At 36.7% G+C, this 20,343-nt stretch overlaps 1 protein-coding gene and 1 long non-coding RNA gene across 2 annotated transcripts in view; one reads left to right on the plus strand and one right to left on the minus strand.

The window, feature by feature from the left end:
• The window catches only part of cno (adherens junction formation factor afadin), a 73,669-nt gene extending 57,698 nt beyond the window's left edge, over positions 1–15,971 (plus strand). Inside the window, exons 21-36 of the mRNA XM_090106801.1 lie at positions 3,251–3,447; positions 3,831–3,971; positions 4,339–4,459; positions 7,932–8,115; positions 8,562–8,699; positions 8,903–9,002; positions 9,095–9,729; positions 10,116–10,258; positions 10,620–10,779; positions 11,099–11,219; positions 11,393–11,776; positions 12,124–12,341; positions 12,903–13,089; positions 13,305–13,414; positions 14,326–14,461; positions 15,103–15,971. Of these exons, the coding sequence (XP_089962927.1) occupies positions 3,251–3,447; positions 3,831–3,971; positions 4,339–4,459; positions 7,932–8,115; positions 8,562–8,699; positions 8,903–9,002; positions 9,095–9,729; positions 10,116–10,258; positions 10,620–10,779; positions 11,099–11,219; positions 11,393–11,776; positions 12,124–12,341; positions 12,903–13,089; positions 13,305–13,414; positions 14,326–14,461; positions 15,103–15,147 (3,020 nt within the window). The 3' untranslated portion in view covers positions 15,148–15,971. The remainder of the gene's footprint in view (positions 1–3,250; positions 3,448–3,830; positions 3,972–4,338; positions 4,460–7,931; positions 8,116–8,561; positions 8,700–8,902; positions 9,003–9,094; positions 9,730–10,115; positions 10,259–10,619; positions 10,780–11,098; positions 11,220–11,392; positions 11,777–12,123; positions 12,342–12,902; positions 13,090–13,304; positions 13,415–14,325; positions 14,462–15,102) is intronic.
• A 1,317-nt stretch (positions 15,972–17,288) lies between these two features.
• Positions 17,289–17,915, minus strand: LOC149904766 (uncharacterized). Its single transcript, XR_016457230.1, has 2 exons — positions 17,777–17,915; positions 17,289–17,473 (listed from the first exon to the last, which is right to left on the minus strand). It is a non-coding gene; the product is annotated as an uncharacterized LOC149904766 (long non-coding RNA).
• Positions 17,916–20,343: the final 2,428 nt, after the last annotated feature.

The raw sequence follows: 20,343 nt of genomic DNA on the forward strand, positions 1-20,343 counted from the left end.
AAAGTTTTGTTGTCTGCTGAAGTCTGTACGCAATGAAAATGTCTGCCGTTTCGAAAATAAGTTTTTAAGACCCTAATAAATAAAATATATGAATGGCAGATCTGGTCAAATACTTTCAAAATTGTATTTTTTTCAGCACTTTCATAAGTGTCTGCCAGAATGTTATCCGCGTGATAATGGTCTGCCATTGTTATTTTCCGATAGTAATAATAATCTATTTTCAAATATCAAAATGGCAGACGTGGTCAAATGGTTTCAAAGTTCGCCAAAAATTTCCACCTGTCTTACCTAAGCGCGCGGCTCGTCCACCACTCTGGGCTTAGTGACTCCTCATCTCATGTATAGTAGGTATAGGGGAATCAACACACAAAAATCCAGGTCTGGTCAAATACATACAGGTAGCTTTGCGCTAGCTCTCTAGCTATTACTTCTTATGGAGAGAAAACGTAAACATGTACCACGGGCGAAGCCGGGGCGGACCGCTAGTAAATAATAAAATAATAAATAGTGTATTAGATTTGTTATTGTATCTTGTATACCTACGAATAATTATTCTTACGTCTTGTTGGGAAATGTTCAAATACCTACCTATTGAAATAATTTACTGTTACAAATCATTAGTGTTATTAGTTTTGAGTGAATAGGCATGGATCAGAAATTCAGAATATAATATGCTACTAACTACTCAAATACATACATGTTTACACAACAAACACCACTGACCTCTATAACTATAAGTTATAGAGGTCAGTGACCGTCAGTGACAAACACTATGGATAGGTACCTACGCTCGCGAATGCAAATTCGGTGATTTACTAATTATTGATACCTAGTCATTGAATTCGTTTTGAAATAGCCTGTACTTTGTAATTTTTAGTGTTATAGACATTTATAAAATGTGGTGCTCATTTTTTTTTGTAATAAATTATCCTGCTACGCTATTGTATTTTCGTTGTTTTATTTCAAGTGAACACCCATACAATTTTGTCACGAGCCGCCTCTGGCCTCTGGGTGAAATCAACCAGTCAAATGATTTTTGTTCTAATTGTATTTTGGTAGTAGTTTGTTTAGAATTTACATTACCATTGTTTAATTTTTATTTTGTATTTGCAGTAAAATAAAAAGATGAAAAACTTCATTAGGTATATTGTACGACACCTCACTCTGAATCGCGCTAGCGAAATTTTTTCGTTACAGAGCACATATACAACTTTCGGACAATCTTCATTGAGGCCGGCCGGCAAATCGAGTATGTCGAAAAACTTCACTTATTCGATGGAGGTATTCTACCTTCCTTCCTCCACAGTTGTGGGACCCCGACGTGCATTGAACACGCAGCTTTCTGATACTATTAGCTAAAATCAAAACCACAGATATGTCTGTGATCAAAACCATAATAATATTTTTACCTATTATTTTACTAAAAGTCGAGTGCATCGAAATCGTAAATATGTTTTTCACCTTCCTGGTTTTTTTTCCATAGTAAATAGTGTTTTTGATTTGTTGTTGTATGAATAATTATTCTTACTTGTTGGTTATGAAATGTATATTGAAATAATTTACTTTTACAAATCATTAGTGATATTAGTTTTGAGTGAAAATGCTTGGATCAGCATAATATCATATTTGCTACTTCAAATACATGTTTTGATAAAAAAAAAAACAATAGTGTAATGTAGGTAATAAAATAAAACTGCGTTTTATTGTAGGTAATCAATTTTGACATTATTTATTTCCCAAAATTACAATAAAATAGTTTACGCCAACAAATATAACTTTTATTTTTATAACAATCCTACTTCCTTCTAATGCGAAAGTTTGTGAGGATGTGTATGTGTGTGTTTCACGCAAATACTACTGAACCGATTACAATGAAATTTAGCACACATATAGAACGTAACTTGGACACATTGAATAGGTTTTATCCCGGAAACCCCACGGGAACGGGAACTATACGGGTTTTTTTTTGAAAATGCGGGCGGAAAGCTAATCGTTCATAATAATATAAACCGTAGCAGGTGGCGTTTTGAAGTTTTGTCTACCCATACAGAAAAATGAAAACCACAGGAGATTGCCCAAGTGACTATGGCACTTGGTATCGCAATCAAACTTATTGTGTCAAGATGAAATATAGCTCAATTTAAAGCTTGATGTTAGTACTTTTAGATATGATTAAAGTTTTTATGTAAATAAGCCGCAGTTCGCGACAATAAAAATAAAACAATAGTTTTATTCAACACTTCAAAAAACTACTTAATCGAGTTTAAACTAACGATGAACGTTAAGTTTTACATTTATTACATAGGTAATATTTTAATTTACAAGACAAATGTGAAAAGTAAATCGTAATTTAAACATTATTTCAAAATAACATCGAACAATGCGTCGAACACATTCATTTGACATTTCAAATAGAAACTATGACATATGACGTTTGCAAGAGAGATAGATATAGGTATGTGTCAAAACAAAACTTTTACTTTTATTTCTATTTATTCGGTATAATTACAACTTAATAGTGATAAATATGATCATTATAAATACAAATAGGAATTAACAATATCACGAACACGTGACACAACTAGTATTTTACCGATTCCATACGTAGTCATACATGTTTCAAAAGAAAAACTTTTACTTTTACTATTATTTCAATTTATCCGGTTTAATTAAGACTTAATATTGATACATATGATCATTATAAATACAAATAGGAATTAACAATATAACGAATACGTGGCACAACTAAAATTTTACCGATACCACCCGTGGTCATTCTCCTTTGTGGGTCATTTGTAACAGGATGGCGGTTCTACAGCGAAAAAAGAAAAATGATGGTCAGAACGCTGATACCGGATACCTTAAGATACTGTAATATAAAATATTACTAGATTAGATAAAATATTATAGGTAGTATCTTCACCGTGTGTGACGCGCTTTACATTCACGCCATCTAGAGTTAAATCTTTATCATTTTTGTATACGTCTGTGTGTGTAAACGACCCTGTATGCAATGACAGATGTTAAAACGCATAATTTTACCGAATTGGGTGGATTTTAAGGCAATGATATAACATATTTCAATAAAATATAATATTCAGTAACCGCCATGACTATTCCTAGGTTTGATGACTATTCCAATTACGCAAAAACTCAAATAAACTAGAAATGTAGAATTCAGCGCCATCTAGCGGGATATTGGCTGGGAACAGATCGTAGCAATCACCTTAATACGTGTCGTATCGTACAGGTCTAGCGGAGTTCGTGGCGCCCCTGCAGCGCGGCGGGCTGTGCCGGCTGGCGCACCAGCCGCACGCGGCGGGGCTGTGGACGGTGTACATGCACGCGTACGGCGCGCCGCCGCGCCGCGCGCCCGACCCGCGCCCGCAGATCATACAGCTGCACAAGAACACCAGCGGCATGGGGCTCAGCATCGTCGCCGCTAAGGTACCATTTAATCACTAGTAAACGGTTTCGTGACGCCGCTTTAGTGAGGCGGGTATACCAGCTCGCGGAAGAACCGCACGTGATGAGAAGATAACTTAAGGTACAATGATTGAGTTTAGAATTGTGTTATCGTTAAAAATGGATTTATCATTTTATCAACTTTCGCTAACGTATTTAAATGACATCGTTGTGATACATTACATAAATCCATACAGTGGACGTATTTATAATCTGTAAATCGTGGTATGTTTTAAATTGAGATGCTTAAAAGAGTTGAAAATACAATTTGAATCGGTTGGTAAAACGAGAACTCATTACCCTGTATTTGTAAAAACGAAAAAAAAAAAACTGAATTTATAATCACATAATATTTTGTCGTACAGGGTGCGGGTCAAAGCAAGCTGGGCATCTACATCAAGTCGGTGGTAGCGGGCGGTGCGGCGGCGGCCGACGGGCGGCTCGCGGCCGGAGACCAGCTGCTGTCTGTGGACGGACACTCGCTAGTTGGCATCTCGCAGGAAAAGGTACATTAGATATTATGAAGAAGTACTTATGTTTGAATTGTTCGCAAAGGAAAATTTTTGAAACCAAATATTTAAATGTACAGGGACACAGACTCTTATATTTTCAGCCATTCTTATGTTATCTTTACTATAATATAAATGCGAAAGTCTGTTTTGTTTATTCAAAAAAATCAAATGTCTTTCGTTCGAGTTGCAACGGAGCGATTCTATGCGATTATTTTGTGTCCGGAGATTTGGAGGAGTTGGAAACTAGAGAGTGAAATAAAAATAGAAGACTATCGTAGTGATCCTTACAATAGATCGATAAAAATGTTACGTATTCGATCATAATTGTCTTTTGTCTTAAGTTATTTTGTTAATTTCCCAGGCGGCGGAGTACCTAGTGAGGACAGGACCGACGGTAACATTGGAAGTAGCGAAACAAGGCGCCGTTTTGCATGGTCTTGCGACTTTATTACATCAACCAACATATAGTCAAAACAGACAAGGTATGTTTAATATCAATTTGTAATTCCTTAAGTTTTAATGAGTTCTAACGATATTTCAGGTTCGCATATGTACAAGAAAATATGTAATTTTTAAGTCTACAAAAATAAAACATGAATTATGTTTACGTCTGTATTATTCTATAATCTCTTACCAATCCATAGATGAGGAAATTCTATACGAAGATCGAGCGCGTCGTAATTCAGGCAGATGTATAAATCCAATCCCGGTTCTGCTGAAGCCATCATCGCCGCTCTCCGAACTTGCTACAGCAGGCAAACGACTTCAAAAATATCTATTTGGATTTATTTTGCGATTTTTGTTTTTGTTTTTTGATGTTGAATCGGAGGTTCAATTTTCAGGTTTTTGTTTCGTTTTGTTTTTTTGGCTTTCGTCGTATCGTTTTTTAAGTACAGCATAATAATATAAAAGATTTATTTAATTACAGGCTACGGTCGACGCCCGTGTCATGACCGTTGTCACCTTCTAAGAAATATGTCATCAGAGTCTAGTACTACGGATGAAAGCGAGGATTTTCAATCGTATTATCACGGTTCTATACCTAGACTAATTATTACTTTAGACAGGGAAAACGATCAGCTTCAAGAAGAGTTATCCCCAGAAACGCCTAGTTGCCTAGCAGAACTTAACGGCGAAACAATGTCGCAACGGCAAATACCTATATTTACTTTCACCTGTGAAGACGATGATGATCCGCATTCAAATAGTTACTCACAAATGGATACTCATGTTCCATATGAAATTCCACCACCGGTACCAGAACCTCCCACTAATTATGAACAGTCGAGTGATGAAAATATAATATTACCACCCGAAATGAAACCTATTAATACTAAATTAATGTTGGATTTGTGTAATGAGCGTGCCAAAGAGGATTGCTATAGACGGAGATGTACTGGTGTAGGAGACTGCGTAAGCGCGTGCGAATGTTGTCGCACACCACAACCTGAAACACAACCTATACCGTACATTGATGAACCCAGTTTTGACCCTACCATAGTAGAAAAAGATGGAGTTCATGAAAAAATTGCAACGCCAAAAATACGTAGAATCTTACCTTCACTTTCACTGGATAAATCAGAGGAAAGAAAACCCGAAACTGCCGATGCCATGTGCCAAACGCCGCCCTCGCCTTCAGAGATAGAAATGAAACCATCCAATACGGTAAAAATAGCTCGCCAAAAGTTAGAATTAGGATTAAAATTAAATAGAGAGTTTAAAAATTTACAAGACGTGCATAGTAGGTTAAGAAGAACTATTTTTAATATGTCCAAATCATTTTCTGTTAAGTCTGAAGACACAGACGATGCTTCAACGTACTCAACTTCCGAATCTCGCAATGCTGTGTTTGATGAAAAGCCCCAGAATATTTTAGTCAATAAGGAAATAAAAGACGGTGGTATGAACGGAAAATATGTACTAGGCACCGTCGATAAGAAATCTTGGAAATCTCCAGATGAATACCGGCCGGCGTTTGGTAAAGTGAAAGCTTTAACGAAACGTTTTAATGCAATCAATCTGAAATACTGCGTAAAGAGTTATCAAAGAAACTGCCAGTCTAGTCCAAATTTAAGCGTCCTCCGACAAGACTTTTCCCCAAAACATAAACTCAGTCTACCCACTAGCACTAGTTTAGCCGACATACAATACGAGCAGAGTAAAGCTATATCTACCGAAAGTAAAAGCAGTAAAATGTCCGAAGACGAGGTCAAAAGTATCTTAATACAACTGGAAGACTGGTCGAAGTTCGGTTCGCGCGGCAGCGAGGACACGCTAGCGCAAGGAAACGAATTCGAACTACCGAATTTACCCTCGGAGGATCACACGGAGACGAATGCGTCGATTAACGGCAGTTTCGTGTTCAGTGAATTCATCGATAAGAAACCGAGGGTGATAGCTCTGGAGAATATAAAGTTAAAATCGAACCAGGGCAGCGGGAACTCTGAAAACTTCGATCGGAGTAAGGATTCCTGTTTTAGTGCGAGCACGGATAGGGACGATAGCGTGCCGAGGGTGGTGGCGATGTTCGGCAAGGGCGCGTCGTCGACGGACGTGTCGACGGCGTCGGTGCGGTCGGAGCGGTCGGAGCGCGCGGGCTGGAGCGACGCGCTGGCGCTGAGCTGCCCCGACCTGAGCCGCAGCGACAGGTTTCACAGCTGCCCTACATCATTGCTTCTTTCGTCCGATACGACTTCTCGTAAGACTTCCCCACACAGCGCATGAAATAGGTGTGTTGCTGTCCGCACCTTATGCATACTTTTACGTATTTTTTTTCTTTTCGTTCTAGATGGGCACTTTGGTTGCGTTAATTTTTGTTCGAGGTCTCGTATACTCCCGATTTTAGTTTTTATTCGTACCGTGGCAAAGTTTATTTGTTGATATTTATTTTTTGTATAGGCATGATGTGGTGTAATTTGTCTCACAAATGTTTTATTGTTGAAGGGAATGAGTAATTTTTTATTTTTTTATTATTTTTGTAAGGTTTTTTAATAGAACGTATTTAAATTTTATCTTCATTCATATATCATGAAATGCTTTATGACAAACACATCTCTGTTGAATTAAATAATGCAAGCACTAGATTTGATAAATAAAATTCACTCGCCACGCTTCAGTATCTACCACATTTTTGCAAGTATCTTGAATATAATTTTTAACATTAATAAATGCATTAGGGTAATTCATTCATTAAATAATGAATAAAATATCGAATTTATTTCTTTGAGCGAATGATTATTTAATATTATTTGAATATTTTCCATAACTTAATAAAAGCTGTTTATCAATCATGTGGTATTTCACATGTACGTAATACGTATGTATACTCAAAAAGTCATATTCCAAATGCAACTGGCAGGAATTTTATTCCACTGCATGGGATGATTTGTACTTCGACTCGTTAATAAAAAATTTTACACTAGCAGTTTCACCCGATAGTTACACATATTATGTGATCGCAGTTTTTTATTTGTTACATCATGCTATCGATGTTATTATCTGTTTTCTTTTTATGCGCATTATAAATTTTTCTCTATTCTTCTATTTTATACATTTGTTAATAATATTTTTTGAAGTGAAACTTTTTTAGGCAATTTAAATTTCAAGGATGCGTCATGACCTTACCATACCGTTACGTTAAGAAATGTGACGATTTTGCCATATTTGAATCTTGCCAAAGAAGTTTCACTTCTGACACGTGTGCTTGGCACACACGCTCTTTATTTAATGTTAATCGAACTGTCCTTACTTCAAACTTTCTATGTTGATTTTTTGTATTGGCTTTGCTTTTCAGTCTTGTAATACAGTTATTATTTTATATGTATCAATGTTGTATCTTCTTAAAATACTCTATTTTCACAAACATTCGTATATTGGCGATATTTCGTGTTAAACATCATCTCAAAACCTTCGCATATTGGTGATCTTTCGTCTTATATAGTATTCATATTATAGGTGGGAGTGCGGTGGGTGGGTCTGTTGCGGGTGTCGGCGCGGCGGGCGCGCGGCGCGCGTCGGAGCGCGACCTGCCCGCGCGGCTGGCGGCCGAGCCGGTGAAGCCCAGCAAGAGCACGCCCGCGCTGCACCACGCGCCCGCGGCCGCGCCCGTGCACCAGGCGCACGCGCACGCGAACGTCTCGTGAGTTTAACACTATACATGAAACTGCACTTTTGTTAAGGGACTAGCTGTGCCGCGCGGTTTCACCCGCAAAAGCGAGTATCTCTATAGCTTATGGTACATAAGCTACATTACAAATACCATCAAAATCCGTTCAGTGGTGTACCCGTGAAGGAGTATTGCATCCATCCGTATTTACAGACTTTTTCATGTTCATAATATTAATGCGATTTTTATTAATAACATTAATTGAATGAATTCTTTTTCAAAATACCCAGAAACGGTTAAAAATAAATGAGATAAATATAGAAATACAGTATATGTATACCAGAAAGTTTTCAATATTATGGGGAAATAATATTTGAGTATTTAGTTTGGAAAATATGTTTATTTATATTCTTGTAGAAACTTTTTTTTTCTATAATAATCGAAATAATAATTAATACTCATTATTTTGTTTTTCACAGTGGCCCGTTAAGCCCGGGTGCTCAATCGGTGGCAAGCAACTCGTGGGCCAACAAATCCCGCAGCAGCCACAACCTGTCCACACCGCATGGCGATTCTTTCTACCAGAATTTATCGTCGGTACACGACAAACAAGACAGGTTAGTAATGTTACTAAACTTGTTACTTGCGTTTACTCTTTGCACACCTAACTTTATAAGAGACAAAAAACAAAACCTAGATGTTAACAATTATACGATATTTAATTAATTTATTTATTTATTTTACTCTTTAATACAACTAAACAGACTTACATACTAGAACACACAAGAATAAAATTTTATTTTTATTTAATTTAAAGCAGGTGGTCATCTCTCCGCTCCTCGGGTAGTGGACGGCCCCAGTCCGCTCACTTTAACTCCACGGAACCATCCAATGAACCAAGTCCCGCTCAACAACATCAGGTAATATAATAAAGAGCCAATTGTTCATATAAATAACTTGAATAGTATTTAATTTGATGAAAATTATACATCTATGATATAAATTATTTCAGGTAAACCAAGCGAACGCGAGGGCCGCAAAACTAGCAGAAATGTCCGAAGAAGTAAACAGAAGACAACAACTTCAACATCAACATTTACAACAACATCAACACATGCAATACCAAAAGCCCGTAATGCCGCAGATGTACGTGCACACGGGCTACGGGCAAGGGCCACAAGGGTTATATGGATCTTCGCCACAAGGGTTGCAAAATACTCCTGGATCAATGCAGGGGTTGCAAAACGTTCAAGGTTCGATGCATGGCCTCCAAAATGTACAAGGCTCAATGCAGGGGCTACAGAATGTTCAAGGATCCATGCAAAACGTACAGGGATCAATGCAAGCTTTACAAAACTCGCAAGGCTCAATGCACGGATTGCAAAATGCGCAAGGCTCAGTACACGGAATGCAGACTTCCCAGTCGATGCATGGACTGCAAAATGTTCAAGGTTCGATGCACGGGCTGCAAAACACCCAAGGTTCGATGCAGGGCTTGTTGAACGTGCAAGGTTCGATGCAAGGGCTACAAGCTATGAGTCCTCAGAACCAACAACCGTCACCGCAACTACACGGCTCACAGTATTTACACTCGCAACATCAGAGCCCGCATTATCACAATCAACATGGTCAACAACAGCCTCAACGGTGAGTCGAAGATTTCATCAGATTTATAACTGTGTAAATAAAGAAAACTTTTAATTGCATACTTGTTATGAAGGCAGGATCATACTTCCACGCTTATTCACACTTTTTTATTGAAAATTTATAATGAAGAAAAGTCACTTTAACCTAACAAGCTCTGTATAATACAAATAGACACATTGTTAGGACAAGAATTTTGATAGTATAGCTCGGTCAGATAAAGAAGGGATTGAATATGGCAGTTCTTCTATTTCTCTATCGCTCACTTAATATTTCCATCTATAAAAGTCTAGCAAAAAATTTTTTGACGCTAATTTCAAATCCTTTCTTTATTTGAAGTTATTTTGCTTTTTTGGTACTATAAATTCGTAATTGACGAAACATTACAGCTACGAGTGGCACCAGCCCGGTCCGCCATCCCCACAGCGGGCCCAACCCCCAGTGGCCCCCAAACCACACGGCCGCAGACCCGAAACAGAAGTCGACGAGATGCCGCACCAGCACGGTGCCAGTTCTGTGCAGCCGGATGATGGTGAGTAGCTTGGAACATAGTTATCATTTATTGATTAATGTTACCGTCGATTTATGTTCTCTGTTTGATAGAAATAATAAATTTACTGTAAGCTATTATTCCATAAATTATATTTAGAGAATATCGATAACATATACCATTACAACGAGTTGTCAAAAGTGTTCCTTATCTAATTATTATTATAAGATAACTTTAAATGTGTTGCTATCATTAAATTATGTCAAATAAAGTCAGTTCTATTTTTGAATAAGCTTACACATTTTTATAGTTTGACATGTGTCTTATTTACTTATGTATCTCAAAACTATGTTAAGTTTTATTTCTAAGTTTATTACAATAATATCAATATCACATGTTGTAGAGCGATACGTAGCGAGTGCACTAGACCCGCCAGCGGTATCGGTATACCCGGCGGCCCCAGCGGGCGGTGCGGGCCGCGGGCTGGCGCCGCACAACCCCTGGCAGCGGGAGGAGCGTGAGCGGCAGGCTGAGGCACGGCGGGCTGCGGCACGAGCGCGCAGGTACACATACCCACACGCACGCATATTTCTCAAAAAGAACAATAACTTACAGAGAAATACAATTTACAATCCTGTTAACTCGCTAAGCGAACCTACACCAAAGATAAATGAAAAAAAAAATGATTTGAGTTTAGTAAATAATAAAAGTATGAATAGATAACAAAATATAATAGAATATTTTTCATTTCTCTTCTACAGTTCATAGATAACCGTCTTTTTAACGACTAGAACAAATATAGTTAAATGCGTCCTATGTTTATAATGGAATTAGACATGTTTTCAAAATAACAGTATTGACTAACAGGATGACAAATTTCAGAGATGCAGCCATAGCACAATTGCTGGCGCTAGGAGCATCGCGAACACCAGTACAAAACCAACAACTACGCGCTTTGCAACTCGAGAGAGACTTCGAAAGACGTGCCACACAAGATGAACAGGTAAGCAATAGGCTCTACATACAATTTGACTGACTGACTATGACTCAGAATTTTGATGACTTGACGATTTTGAATAAATTTCATGTTGAAAATCAATTGAAGAAAAAAAATACTAATGTTTCGTTTCCCATATACAATTCAATCAATCATGATTAAAATTTACTCCATTACAGGACGAAGCCGGTACTGGTGAAGGCAGCCCCGAAGAGGAGTCAATACAACCAGAGCTATTAGATCACGAGAGAGACCTACGATCATCACACGGGCCGCACGTAGCAACGCAGCCGCAGCCACAACCACACATGAATCAACAACAACACGTACATTCGCAACAACAACACGTACATACGCAACAGCAACACGTACATCCGCAACAGCAACACGTACATCCGCAACAGCAACACGTACATTCGCAACAGCAACACGTACATTCGCAACAGCAACATGTACATTCACAACAACAAACACAACAGCAGTCGCAATCGCAGCCGCAACCTAAGTCGATATTGAAGACGAACACGCGAACCGAAATTGTCAACGGATATTCGACGCATGTTGTAAGTCAATTTTAATATTTTTGTAATATTGTTATCTTTATAGAAATTATTATCAATATTACTGTGATAATTGTGAACTGTGACGTCACTATACTTAGTTATTTTATGCATTTTGAAGTGAAACTTCTGTAAGCGCGTTGAGAGTATTTTGAAGCTTGCGTCATGACAAGACTAGCACGTCATGGAGTGATATGACGATTTTGATATCTTTGTACCTTACCAAAGAAGTTTCACTTGTAACACGTGTGTTCGGCATGCATGCTCTTTTTTATTAATTTGACCTTGAGCATTTACGTATACCGATAAAAACGAAACCAACCTTACTTATCACCTATATCCCATTACAGAGCACAACAGAAGAGACGAGGATATCCGACCTATCCACAAGCGTATCGAACCTCTCGATGTCGATATCGAGCACCACGAACACCACTAGCGGGGAGCCCCTACCCCCCGCGCCGCCGGAACGCGGGTCTTCCTTCGCGGTGATGGCGGGCCGCCGCGCGATGTCGCCGCACACACAGCACGCGCACCAGCAGCTCCCACATGACAATGTGGCGCCGCAGTACGTGTAACTTAATATTAATCCATACTAATATTATAAATGCGAAAGTAACTCTGTCTGTCTGTCTGTTACTCAATCACGCCTAAACTACTGAACCAATTTGCATGAAATTTGGTATGGAGATATTTTGATACCCGAGAAAGGACATAGGCTACCTTTTATTGCGAAATATGTACCACGTGTAAAGCCGGGGCGGACCTCTAGTATCGTAATAATTTCAGACTTCTGGTTAGTCTATTTCAGGCACTAACACGTTATCGTCTGTATTTTATTTATTATCAAATTTTCTAATCTGTTAATGCTGTGAGAACTAAATATAGTTGTTTCTATTATTATTAATTTAATGTAATGTGTAAGATGATAATATGGAATATAGTTAAAAGTTTAACTGGTTTATATGGTATTCATAAAAAATTTAAGTTGAAAGGAGATCTTGTTACAATCAAAGTGTTGTCCCCTTTTTTGTCAGCACGTGAACTTCTTCGACGTTATTTTTGGCTCTTCTTCGTAAGTATACCTTTCATCGAATGAAGCATAGTACTAATCTATACCATTTCCTAGATCACCAGTGAGTGCGACCCGCGACAAGCGCGTGTCCTTCCACGAGCGCGCCGCAGAAGCAGCCGAAGCATCCTCCCCCGGACAGTCTCCAGGCGGCTCCCCCCCTCCCGGGCCCGCAGCCCCCCCCGCCCCGCCCGCCTCCTCACCGCCGCCGCTAGACACGCCCGTGCAAAGGGAGGACCCCGACGTGAGTGACATTTATATAATAGAGATATTACAAGCGTTTGTAATTAATTATCCCTTTAATATCTCTATAATGTATCCCACATTGGTCCTTTGATCTGGATTTTTGATGATGTATTGAAATTTAGTAAACGTACAGACATACATCCTTTAACCATTATTCAAAAGTGATTACTGACAGTTTTATATAGCACACTTAAATAAACAAATGTATTGCAGCGTTTCATAGAGGAAGCGGAGAGCATGATGTCGGGCCCCAACATGACGTCCACCACGTCGCCGCTCAACACTCACACGCCCGGCGTCATCGGCGCGCAGGAGGTTTATAGGTAATGTTTTATTTGATATAGCTACAATTTATGTGTTTATCTTAGTAAAATCACACTACATACTTACCTAAATAGGTACATAACAGAACATCCTCATACAAAGATGATTGGACTATTTTTATTTTCGAGCTATAAAACTAGTGTTACACGTAATACTAGTTTTTCACACGTAACGTACACGTAACGCTCTTTCGCGTGAATCCTACTGATAATTCAGCAGAGTAAATAGGTGCATACAACTAATTTCGTACGTACTTACATTCTGTTTATATTGTTATAAAATCGTTAATAATAATTGTAGTAGCTTTCATCATCTTCTTTCAAACACTGATAATTTATTAGACATTTTTGACTCCATTATTTGATATTTTATTAATAGATAAAGCGGAACATATATAGAAATTGTGAAACGGTCTACTTGTATTATTATAAGAAATTACCGGCGAGGCCGGGTTAAATATTAGTTTGAAATGTAATAAGAATGTACTGCGATTCTACACAGCTACGTAATTGATGCAGGTAGTTGATAACAAATCGCAGCAAGTCGAACGTCATATAAACAACGTCCGAGCCCCTAGGCACGATTCGTCCGAATGCGCCACGAGTCAAAGGAAAGCGACTTTTATAGTATTCGGCAGCTCAGCCTGTTCAGACATGAAAAAAAAGACGGGTTGCACTCCGGGAGTGCCGGCAGAAGTGAAAACTTGATTATTAACGTTGAGCATGTTTGATATCCATCCGTCTTACGCTTTTTCGATCAGGTCACGTGTCCTGACGCGAGTTTAAGATTTTATACCCAACGCCGCTAAAAAAGTTTTCACTTCAATAATGACAACTACATTGACAACTATTCATCCACAAAAATATTAAATCAAAAGTTATATAATACTCACAAAACTATGTCCATGCAGAGACCCAGTAGCGCGTCGTCTAGCCGCAGCCCGGGCCCGCGCGGCCCCAGCGCCAGTGCCCGAACAACTGTCGTTCAAGGAGAAGATGAAGATGTTCGCGCTCGAGTCGGGCGAGGCGTCCACGCCCAAGGATAAGGTACACGCTGTACGGGTGATCTTACCGTTTTAACTAATACGGGCTTTGGTGTTGCGGTACGGAATTATTAATAATATCGGGTGATTTGCTAATAAGTTATAGAAAATAAATTTCACTAAAAGTGAGTGATTTGATACTTAGTTATGGAAATAATATTATTAATAATGGGTGACTAGATACTAATTGGTAGGTAGAAATAGGTTTGTAAGCTCATAGGGGGTAGTTGTCAAATAGCTAATTGAAATTATAAGAGTCGGATAACCACACTAATAACGGATATTTTACCACTGATCAATGTAACGAAGGTAGGTTTTGTGCAATAGCTAATTGAATAGGTAGGGGTCGGATAATTTCACTAATAGTTAATATCTAGCTTCTAAATGCTTTTAATTGGGTAGAAGTTATAACTAACCTAAGCGATGGAACAGTTTTAAAGGTAGGGGGAGCAACATTCTCTTCCTTATAGCTATGACTTAAAGACTGCATAGACGCCCTCTTTATAGCTATAAATTGTAAAGGTGGCGCAAAAAAAAATAAAAGCATATTTATAATGAACTTTTTTATTTGCATTTCGCTCGCTCTCTTTGTTTTAAGCATAGTATTAAGTTTTTATTTAACATTTCAAATCTCTTAATTTCCAGGTGAAGATATCGCGCGCCCAAAGAGACATCGACGCGGTACACTGAAGAATTCGTCCCATTACCCTTAAATATAGATAGAAATATACATTATAAATGTAGTATTTGCAGCTGATTCAGTATTAAAGCAATACGTTCGTCTATTTATAAATATCAAATGATACTGCGTAGCCTTCCACGGGCGATAAATAATTTATTCGATACGAAATAAGCGCGGACCACTCACTCACTATACAACGAGACGACGTCTCAATTGCCTTTCTTTGTAAAACCAATTGCACCAATTTACAATTAGTAGGGGATAAGTAATGTTTTTAAACATATATTTTATGGCAGTAAATTTAAAGTAATATTTTTAACAGATTTAATGTCGCCTTAGCAGCTAGTGCAATTATTTAATAGTGATAACGATAGCAACTATTTACCACGTAACGTGTAGTGTAATGTGAGCTCGTACTATTCGTGACGGATGGCACATAACATTCTAAAGGTTTTATTTTCCAAATTAGTAGTGCCATTTATTTAAATAAATTGTTAATGTTTGCTACATGAGAGTTTTATTAGAAGGACCAAAAATAATATGTATTTCTGTGGGTGCCTTTATGTGTACTTAGTGTAATTGAACATATCCATATTTATGTAAACTCATAAATTATTTATATAGTCCCGCTGCCTTTTAAGCTTCATTACATTCCAAAGAATGAACCTTTCGAATTATTTCTTCCTAAAGCATTCCTTGACTCGAGTTTTATAGATAGTCTATAAATGGAAAATATAATTATCTATTACTATTATTAAATACTATGAAATTAATTGTACAACAAAAGCAATAAAACAGTGAGCTTTTGTGTATATAGAAGTATAAAATAAAATAATTAGCACTATGTTGTGCCAAAAATTTTGTACCATTACGATGCGGACGTTGGCATTGAACGATAACTATATAATTATTGTATTGATTTCAAGTGTTGATATCGGATTCCAATGACTCGTAATTAATGTTCGATAGAAAGAGCTAGAGATTTAAATTATATGACGATGAGTATGAAACATTTGTACCGTTTTAGAGCCTAAAGATTAGTTTCTGGAATCCATAGGTGTTGTCTACATCCAAGGCACTAATATAATGTAAATATTAAATTTCGTAGTAGACTTCTATGATTGTGTTATTTGTACACATATTTTTATTTGTAAATGAAATTTATATTTAACGTATATAAAATATCTATAATACATAGAACACATAGTGACGAGAGGCCTAGACGTAGCGGTAGATATAATATAATAGTTGTAACCACTGGGCTCCTTGCTCCCAGTATTTCACCCAACGATAGTCAATTAGAAAGTGTTTAAGATTAAATTTAGTTTCTCCCCTTTATATCACTTAGCCTGTATATAAATCATTCTTGATGTCTTAGTTCTGATTATAATTATTATTTAAGTATTATAATTGGGAAATTGTAACACAAATTAATTATATTGTTATTCATAGATCCTATTGTACTACATTTAATTGAAAATTTTAATAAATTAACGATACAATTGTTGTGTTTTATTTTTTCCTCCAATATTTTAAGTTTAAATGTTTATATTGTATGAAACCTATATATGCACAGAACAGTAAAAACATATAGAAGTGCTGTAATGTCTAATTAGTATGAAAACCAGTGTCGCCAAACCCACACATTTAAACCGATAGTTATACAGTACACTACAAGTAAACTATGCCTTTGATTGGACAGCTTAATTTGAGTAAAAACTGACTTAGGTTATAAATTCAGCATTTCAATATGTACCCTAACGCACCATGTTACGGTTTATTTTAGTATAACATCCCTAGGTATATTAGCTGTTTTGTTTCTCATTGCACAGAAATTCCAAGTTCGAAAACATTCAGCTACTCCACAACAGAGGGCGTTAGTTTTCGATAGATATAAATTTGAAACGCAACACATAGAGATAAGGTTGAAATTTGTGTCACTCAACATTAATGACATTAACTTGATATTTATCTGATGCTATGCTCTGAGGGATGTCAGCCTTGTTATCGATAATTCACAAATAAATATTTTTTGTGTATTTTTTTTCTTTCTTTTATATGAGTATAGTATAATGCGTCACATTTTGGAGTATGTTTATTACTACTAAGTACGTCTTTTTATATTATTATTATTAAATAAAAAACGGAATAGAATAGTATAAATCTATATTTACAAAATACAAACAGAAAATATGCATTATTTTAAATCTTGGAACTGCTGTAGGTTTGATGTATCGGTGGCCTTTGTTAGACCGCTTAGTACTGTTCGGCATCCAGTTAACTCGTCACGTTGCATTTATCCATTTCTCTTTTAAATTAGCCTCTTTGGGAAATCTATAAATAAATTAGACAAATGAAAGCTAAGGAAAAATAAAATAAAATTTAATATTTATAATGTTTGTCTTTTCTAAAGTATCGATACTATCGATATGCACCACAAGCATCACTAAAGCGACATTCGTTTGTTTATTGCAATAATATTCCAGAAAGTCTTGTTTGCTGTTCAATCTATAATAGTACTAATTTCTTATGGATTAAGGTTCATTTTGACTAGATATTTGTATACAATTTTGACAAATTACGACAAGCGAAGTTATAACATAAAATATAATTAAAATAAATAAAAATAAGACTTACCGATGGTATGAAATGCCTCCATTGCTGATATTATTTCGTCTGCTATCATTTTTGCACTCTAATACCGAACAACACGTCCTAATTAATGAATAAATATGGAAAAAAGGTTTGACAGCTGACAACCGACTCGAATATTTTTCTGCGCTTAACTGAGAACAAGTTAGGTGATCTTACCTTACCAGTGACACGTGGGCCACGCCCACATCACACTTCTATCTACTTTACTGTTCTGTGTGTATATGACACATTTAGGCCCTGCACAGACGACAGACTATCCGTGACGCACTTTTTAGTCAGTGAAAATAGAGCCTATGCAATTATATGCAGTAACGCACACGACGCGCAAAAAGTCCGGCGCACAAAAATTCCGTGTAATTCGGGCAGACCGCACCGCGCCGCTCCGCACAAAAAGTGTGCGCAGACGATAGACTATCCGTGGCGTGGTGCGGTCTGCCCGAATTACACGGATTTTTTGTGCGCCGCAGACTCGATCGCACAAAATGTGTGCCGTCTGCGCAGGGCCTTAAGGCCGTGTACGCGGTCCGTGCGCTGTTTGGCTCAAATATGTGATTTTTCAAACCAGATTGTCCATCAACCACTTACCTTACAAACATATGAATTACTAATAATTTTAGGAAATTTTATTGTCTATGTTGTTAGTTAAGAGTTTTTTTCAATTAATACAGTATTTCTGAATACCATCAAGATAACTGAGCCGATGATTACTTGATTTCACTTTTAGTGTCAATTTCGAAGCTAAAAATATCTGAAATTGCTGACAGATCTAACACACAATTATTTTTAACTAACTGTAAAAATCCTTATTAAAATAGTTAGTTAAAAGATTTTTTTATTTTGGACTCCTAACTTACGAAATTAAAATCCGAACAATGTGAATTTTTTTAGATTTTTTTAGAAATTATAGTCGACAAAATGATTATTTTCACCAAGATATTTGACTTTATTGAATATAATTTATACATATTGCAATAAAAGAATGTCTTACTTATAAGATAAAATTTAAAAAATCAACTAAGGTACCTCTATTATTTTTCTACAATTTTTTTTAAAGTACTATAAAACACTGCGCGCGACCCGATTAAAATCAGTCGGCAGCGAGCCTTTCCAGAGAGAGGACATGTTGCTCGGCGCTCTCCTGTGGACCTATGCTGTTCATAGTAAAAGGATAGCGCAAGCCGCGATCTATCGTAATAGATCGCGGAGTTTTTGACTTGCGTTAAATAGAATATGCCCTCTTAAAAGGAAAAACTCATTTACGCGAGTAAAACCGCGGGACACAGCTAGTATACATAAAAACAGTCTCCAATCAACTCTCTAATCAACTCAAAAAATACTGAATAATTTTCTTCTAGCTAGAGAACTCAACTACCTTTTATCTAATAACAGGCCAACAAAAAAAAGTTCGTAAAAACTTGATATACTACAACTAAAAAATAAATTGATATACAACTAAATAACTTGATATACAACTAAATTTACCTAAATCATATACATTTTTGTGAGCTGAAACCGAATTTCATAGCAGTTTTTTTTATTTCCCACCATATTTTCACAATAATATGATATCGATTTATTACTTCCCATAAAATGCCTTATTACAAATAGGGAAAATTTGATATATATACAAATTTAACAAATCATAGTTTTACATTGGTTATATATTTTCGTTTACAATCACATTTAAATACTTTATATAAAATTCTTAAATTACACCTATTTTTTTTTTTATATTTCCTCTCCCTTTTCTCCATAAAATTTCTTGCGTTAGCATTTTCGACTATGAAGTGCGTTTTGTTTTTTTCTTTGTGAAGTGACTAACAGTAATCACCCATCATTTTGATATACCTAATACCACTGTCCCTGGTATAGTTTCTCCAGAAAATAAAAGAGTTATTGTCCTGATGAAAGCGTTCCCCTTGCGCTTCATTCATATCACCTACTTTTTTTAAGAATAAAGTCAAGTTGATTAAAAGTGGACTTTTTTAACTTATCACGTTAACTGTCCACATTGCGCAGAGATTTGTTAAAATTATCGAAAGTTTTTAGGTTGTTGGCCTGTGTAATCATTAACACCATAAGTTACACCATAACACCATAACCTACCTAATTTTGAACGCACATCATAACATAGCTATCGCAAAATCACGACGAGACTGCCGAGAGAATGGAGCTCATATTTACAATGAAATACAAATGTTATCCTGTCTGAAATTTTGTGGCAGACAATTTATTTGATCTTGCAAACAACGCAATTATGTATTTGTAACGTTTATGTGTTGAATAATCTGCACAATAAATCACAGATGCAGGCACAACTTAGGCTTTCGGCCCAGAAACTCTCGACACGTGGTTTCTAACGTTTCTATTATAATCATACATAGCAGTCTTTGATCAATACTGATAACTTATAGGCACAGTATAGATATGCAATTCAGTAAAATAGTACTGGGAAAAAGTTCAGGTATAGGCATACGTTGTTGACCAATGGAGTTCTGAAAACCAGCATTATATCTACTCTATTATGTACATTGATTATTATAAATTAT

The sequence above is a fragment of the Colias eurytheme genome, chromosome 11 (genome assembly GCF_061535395.1).
Source record: "Colias eurytheme isolate Ceu_HAF_F1 chromosome 11, ilColEury1 Martin Lab GWU primary, whole genome shotgun sequence".
Classification (NCBI taxonomy): Eukaryota; Metazoa; Arthropoda; class Insecta; order Lepidoptera; family Pieridae; genus Colias; species Colias eurytheme.